The sequence below is a fragment of the Etheostoma spectabile genome, chromosome 4 (assembly GCF_008692095.1).
Source record: "Etheostoma spectabile isolate EspeVRDwgs_2016 chromosome 4, UIUC_Espe_1.0, whole genome shotgun sequence".
NCBI classification, from domain to species: Eukaryota; Metazoa; Chordata; class Actinopteri; order Perciformes; family Percidae; genus Etheostoma; species Etheostoma spectabile.
Genome location: NC_045736.1, coordinates 27,244,444 through 27,251,220, shown reverse-complemented (window position 1 = coordinate 27,251,220; position 6,777 = coordinate 27,244,444). Strand labels below are relative to the sequence as shown.

The window sequence follows — 6,777 nt, the reverse complement described above, 5'->3', positions numbered from 1 at the left end:
GACCTTTGACCTGTGGCTATAACCCCACAACATTTTTTATATAAAATAAAATAAAATTATTGCATATGTGCTTGAAAAGACCAATGAGTGAACCAACCTTTTAAGAGTCTGTGTGTGAAGTAGGGTAAAAAAAATCCCCACTTCTAAACCCAGCTTCCACCACAACGTGGGATCTTAAACAGGCAACAACATCTAACATGTATGGCTAAAGACATTTAACATCTCAGTGTGGGAATGCTATGAGCAAAAAGATTATGTTAAATCACGCACTCTATGACATTGACTGTGGTGTTGGGTGAGCGAAGATGTGAAAAGAAAACTAGAGAAATATAAGAAGGCTGTCTGTACTCTTTTAAACATTTCAGCAAGTACTGAAATAATTATTTGGTGCTCCCATGGATGATTCGGATTGTGAGCTGCCTTTCTTAAACGCTTTAGGAGTGGGGAGAATGTAAAGATGGAGAGGAGGAGGGCAAATGGAAAGAAAGGTTGGGACAGCTGGGAAGAGAGTAAAAGAAAGAGGAGAAGCGGAAGAATGAAGTGGAAGCATGAGATACTGAGAATGAGACTGTCAGAAATAGGGGGACAGAGGGTCCATTTCTGTCCCCCACGGTACAATCTATACTAACGTACCCCATAGGGCTCATTGTGGACCTCAAGGAACATATATGTACCTTTTTGAGGGTCAAAAAGGTACATATATGTCCCAAGCATTAACAGGTACATATATGTACCGTTTATTTTAAAAGTTAAGGTACAATATCAAGAGACAGCCTCTGCCAAGCCAAATTTGTTGTAAAAGTTGTTTAAAGGTTTTAATTATACCTTAATTATTTAAGGTAGATTTAAAATTATCACTATATTTGAGTAGCCTTGAAAGAAAGGAAATAAAAGTTTTGCAAGTCAATTTGCTGAAATTAAATTGAAATTAGGGCATTATATTGATTATGTAAATGAAAAACAACACATATAAACACACAAATGGCTGATTCTCACTGTTACAGTGTGTTTCATCAGAAACATTGTTGCATTGCATAGCCTACATTATCCATAATCTAATTACTGGAGAGCGGGACGGAGACTGCCAACTCACTACTTTTGATTGGTGGAAAGATGTGTCAAATATGTAGAGCCAGCCCTGATTGGCTGCTCGATCTCAACTTAAAACACAAGGGTACAATTATGTACCCTATACCAAGGGTACAAAAACTGTACCCTTTGAGGGTAAATGTGCTGTATTTATATAGCGCTTTTCTAGTCTTAACGACTACTCAAAGCTCTTTTACATCTACAGGAGACATTCACCATTCACACACATTCATACACTGTGGCCGAGGCTGCCGTACAAGGTGCCACCTGCTCATCAGATAAACACTCACACACATTCACACTCCGATGCGCAGCACCAGGGGCAACTCGGGGTTCAGTGTCTTGCCCAAGGACACTTTGACGTGGGACTGCAGGACCAACCTTCCGATTGGCAGGCAACTGCTCTACCACTGAGCCACAGCCGCCCCAGTGGCAAGCCATTGTAGTAGAAAGATAGGAAGGAGTAAGAGACGAGTATAAAGGGCTGTTGTGTCAACTTGAACTTTAGCTTCATCTGTCCAGCAAAACCCTAATTGTCTTTCGAGCAAATTTACACTGAGACCGAGTGAACTGGGACCCTTGAATTAAAAGGTACACAGTGGTAAATATAATAAATAGGAAATTATTTAATTTACTCTGTTTGTGTGAGGATGCAGTGTGAGCAGAAAGATAATGTCAAATCACGCACTCTATGATATTGACTGTGGTGTTGGGTGAGCGAAGATGTGAAAAGAAAACTAGAGAAATATAAGAAAGGCTGTCTGTACTCTTTTAAACATTTCAGCAAGTACTGAATATAATTATTATGGTGCTCCCATGGATGATTCGGATTGTGAGCTGCCTTTCTTAAACGCTTTAGGAGTGAGGGAGAATGTAAAGATAGGAGAGGAGGAGGGCAAATGGAAAGAAAGGTTGGGACAGCTGGGGAAGAGAGTAAAAGAAAGAGGAGAAGCGGAAGAATGAAAGTGGAAGCATGAGATACTGAGAATGAAGAATGTCAGAAATAGGGGTACAGTAGGGGTCCATTTCTGTCCCCCACGGTACAATCTATACTAACGTACCCCATAGGGCTCATTGTTGGACCTCAAGGAACATATATGTACCTTTTGAGGGTCAAAAGGTACATATATGTTCCCAAGCATTAACAGGTACATATATGTACCGTTTATTTTAAAAGTTAAGGTACATATCAAGAGACAGCCTCTGCCAAGCCAATGTTGTAAAAGTTGTTTAAAGGTTTTAATTATACCTTAATTATTAAGGTAGATTTAAAATTATCACTAATTTGAGTAGCTTGAAAGAAAGGAAATAAAAGTTTTGCAAGTCAATTGCTGAAATTAAATTGAAATAGGGCATTATATTGATTATGTAAATGAAAAAACACATATACACACAAATGGCTGATTCTCACTGTTACAGTGTGTTTCATCAGAAACATTGTTGCATGCATAGCCTACATTATCCATAATCTAATTACTGGAGAGCGGGACGGAGACTGCCACACTATTTTGATTGGTGGAAAGATGTGTCAAATATGTAGAGCCAGCCTGATTGGCGCTCGATCTCAACTTAAAACACAAGGGTACAATTATGTACCTTACCAAGGGTACAAAAACTGTACCCTTTGAGGGTAAATGTGCTGTATTTTTATAGCGCTTTTCTAGTCTTAACGACTACTCAAAGCTCTTTTACATCTACAGGAGACATCACCATCACACACATTATACACTGTGGCGAGGCTGCGTACAAGGTGCCACTGCTCATCAGATAAACACTCACACACATTCACACTCCGATGCGCAGCACCAGGGGCAACTCGGGGTTCAGTGTCTTGCCCAAGGACACTTTGAGTGGGACTGGAGACCAACCTTCGATGGCAGGCAACTGCTCTACCACTGAGCCACAGCCGCCAGTGGCAAGCCATGTAGTAGAAAGATAGGAAGGAGTAAGAGACGAGTATAAAGGGCTGTTGTGTCAACTTGAACTTTAGCTTCATCTGTCCAGCAAAACCCTAATTGTCTTTCGAGCAAATTTACACTGAGACCGAGTGAACTGGGACCCTTGAATTAAAAGGTACACAGTGGTAAATATAATAAATAGGAAATTATTTAATTTACTCTGTTTGTGTGAGGATGCAGTGTGAGCAGAAAGATAATGTCAAATCACACACTCTATGATAGTGTATGTGGTGCTGGGTGAGCAAATATGGAAAAGGTGAGCTAGAGAGATGTAAGAAATGTTTTCTTCATTATTTCTGAACATTTCAGCAAGGGCATGGTACTGGTTGCTTATCCTGTAAAGTTTAAACACAATCCGTGAAATTTGAAAAAGAATTTGTAGCTGTCCACATGCTGAATAGAGGAAATACTTGTCAGATGTGCTCAATGATCACGGATCCAAATAGATATATTTGCATTTGAAAGTAGCAAAAACAAAATCCAGTTGCATGATTTAACGGCATTAAGGAGCATTAGAAAGCATGAAAAAAAATTGAAAACAATGTGAAAAAAAGTGAAAAACAGCAGTCAGCCAAAAATGAGAGGTCTCCCTTTCAGTCACCACACCAGAACAGGTGAACAGATGATATTACTTTGCTTCTTCCACCCCCACTAGGTGTACACCAACAGCTGCGCCCCCAGTCACCTGTCCGTCAAGCTTCTGAAGTTAGCGAACAACACCTCCCTCTTCGGACTCATCTCTGATGTTGACCACCTGGTGACCTGGTTAAAGCAAGACTAGAGCTCAATGCTCTAAAGATTGTGGAACCTCTGTCCTGGTTGTCTAAGTATGCAAGCTGAGCAGCCAATCAGGGTTATGGTAATAAATAACTAATTACTAATACTCTGACTTATGAGCTCTACACTGCAATACAGGAACACACTTCCCTTATTTCCATGCACTCGAAATGGATCATCGACGGCTGAGGAGGCTAACCTTTTGCTGCAACGTGTAGCTAACGCCTCAGCCTTTTTAGCATGATGTGTATGCGGCCATCCATTGTTTATCCAACACTTTTGAAAGTCAGCCAGAGACAGTGTTTTTAACCAACTCCCGGAGCTATCGTTAGCTTAATTTTAACACTTTTCAATTTCAAGGAGCATAAAGTGCCATATAAAGATGGCACCACACTCTTGTGAGTTTTGTGGCACAGTTGATTTAAAGAAAAAAGAAAAAGAAAAAGGCAATCGCTTCCAGTACTGGCAGGAGATGGTTTGGATTGTGCTTATGAAAGTTGTGGACTTCAAGCTTAAATGACGTCTTAACTAAATTTATTTTGGTTTCAGTTGTGAAAATCATGTAGTTTGATTTCACATAGAAACAGCCTTTTAGGTCACTGAAAACTGATTTGTCGGAAAATGTTACTGTAATTTTACTGTGCCATCAATTTTCATAAAACAGCACTTTATTTATCTCTACATAGTTGATTTATCACGTGAAAAAGTCTTAGAAGGGAATATATTAATTTAACATCAGACGAACACAGCAACTGTACATGATACATTATACAATAATGTCTAGTAGAGAATGTCTGGAGCTGCTCCGTGACCATATCTTTATATCAAGTTTTTCAAGACATTAAAATGTTAGTATGGTATCTTTCTAAACAGTAACATTAGCACCAGTTATAACGAAAATGTTCACGTTTCTAACAGTAATGAACAATCTCTGCACTGGTAGTTATTAAAATTCACCAAAAGGAAATGGTTGATAATTTTATGTTCATCTGAAAAAAGACCAGTCATATATAACAATTTATTTGCTTTATGTATGCTTTATTTTTTTGTTGTTTTTGTCATTTGCAAGAAAGCTATATTTACTAAAAAATAAATAATTAAACAATACATATTTACTGTACAAATCATAATTCTCTCTCGGTTTTCTGTTGTTTTTTCCAAAAGGGAGAACATCAACAGCTTTATGCAGGAGCCACGGAGGAGACCTCTGTCTTTGATGTGGATACTTCAGAACCATCATCCACTTGTTTGCCAAAGAGTTGCATGATACAATTACGGAACTGATAAGGACAAAATAAAAACAGTATGTCACAAATTTAAACCAAACACATTTGATTCAGATAAGTTGATCAATGTGGCAATGCCATTGTTGTACCCACCTGCCGGTTCATGAAGACATAGATAACTGGGTTCCAGATGGTTGCACTTTTTGCAAAGTATGCAGGCATGGAAGCAGCCAGAGGATGGAAGGCATATCCAGGGTTAGCCGCGGCATAGCAGGCAAAACAGGTGTAAGGTCCCCAGCAGAAACAATATGCGCCAATCATGACAACGACCATTCTGGACACTTCTCTCTCAGCTTTCTGGGTTGACTCTGATTCCTTCTGCTGCATGGCAACCTGTGATCCACAAATTAACAGAGTGTGAGATACTGCCAGTCTGTGATCTACTGTATATAGAGTATAAAACTGCTGATAAGATAACTTACTGAATGGATAGCCATAAATACTGCAAGGTAGCAAAGAATGATGATGCCCAGAGGAATGAAGCAACATGTAATCATAAGAACAATCATGTAGGACTGGACTCCAGGGTCTGTACTTCCACTGAATACATCAGGTCCACAGGAAGTCTTCAGTCCATGAGGCCAGTACCTGATGCAAGATAATGTTAAGTACACAGTTCCACTAATTAATTCCAAAATATTTTTTTATAAGATTAAAAAAACAGCAGGCTACCTGCTCCATCCAAAGACGGGGGGAGCGGTCCAAACCGCTGCCCAAACCCAGCAGAACACTATTCCAGCAATGGCCATTTTGCCATCAAACTTGACGTTTCCAAAAGGTTTGCACACAATTACCCATCTCTCAAAGGAGATAACAGTGAGGGACCAGAGACCAGCAATACCTGTGTAAAGAATAAGGATACTAAGTAAAGGTCTTTAACTCAAGCCTAATAACATTTTCAACACCAAGAAAATTCACTTTCCAAACAACTTTCAATCAAAGAGAAAGAACAGTGACCACTTACCACAACATGCAACAGTGTAGCCCTCAAAGACGCACATTGGGTGTCCCAGAATGAAGTAACCAAAAAATTGGTTGCATACACTGATGGTGCTGGCAAGAATTGTCTCTAATATATCAGCAACTGCAAGATTTACCAAGATCCAGTTCAGAGGGTGACGGAGTTTCTTGAACTTTGCCGTGGCCACCAAGACGAGACCGTTGGTGAAGATTGATGCAACAACCACCATGAACATCCACAGTGTTGCAACGTGGTAAACCCATCGCGGAGCAATGTGGTAATTTGGACCCTCAAAGGGACCTGAAAGAATAAAGCAATGTCATATTTAGCCATGATGACATTTGCTTTACAAGTCAACAAAATATGATGATAATTTGCTCTGGTCAATGAATTATTAAAAAAGAAAAAAGGATAATACCTCTGGTATGATTGCTGTTTGTGTAAGCAAAGCCCCCACTCTGTGTTGTATCGTCATTGTACCGCCTGGCAGCATACGCCTGTTTTCCCCACTCTTCTGCCATTCTGATCGTAGAAGGAGGACCTCAGCAGTTGACTTTTCTTGTCACTTGCAGCCTCCTTGGGTGACTGGTGTCCCACATCTGACTTTAGCTTTTATACCTGTGATTCAGAGACCTCTGATAGGATTAGGTGGTTAGTTTAGCAGAGGTGTCCTGCTTGGTCCTGCTTAAGACACGAAATGAACCAA

The 6,777-nt window shown here is 39.8% G+C and overlaps 1 protein-coding gene across 1 annotated transcript; it reads right to left on the bottom strand.

The window, feature by feature from the left end:
• Nucleotides 1–4,841: 4,841 nt before the first annotated feature.
• Nucleotides 4,842–6,762, bottom strand: LOC116687330 (red-sensitive opsin). Its single transcript, XM_032512647.1, has 6 exons — nucleotides 6,490–6,762; nucleotides 6,075–6,371; nucleotides 5,783–5,951; nucleotides 5,533–5,698; nucleotides 5,204–5,443; nucleotides 4,842–5,104 (listed from the first exon to the last, which is right to left on the bottom strand). Exons 1-6 carry the CDS (start codon nucleotides 6,590–6,592, stop codon nucleotides 5,006–5,008), a joined length of 1,074 nt encoding a protein of 357 aa, XP_032368538.1. The 5' UTR covers nucleotides 6,593–6,762; the 3' UTR covers nucleotides 4,842–5,005.
• Nucleotides 6,763–6,777: the final 15 nt, after the last annotated feature.

Bases quoted from the DNA above. Each gene is read 5' to 3' on its own strand.
- LOC116687330 (XM_032512647.1), bottom strand. From the start codon at position 6,592: ATGGCAGAAGAGTGGGGAAAACAGGCGTATGCTGCCAGGCGGTACAAT. The intron at 5,952-6,074 runs GTAAGTGGTCAC...TTCTTTACACAG, and splicing joins CTACACTGTTGCATGTTGTG to GTATTGCTGGTCTCTGGTCC. The intron at 5,105-5,203 runs GTGGGTACAACA...TGTCCTTATCAG, and splicing joins ATGTCTTCATGAACCGGCAG to TTCCGTAATTGTATCATGCA.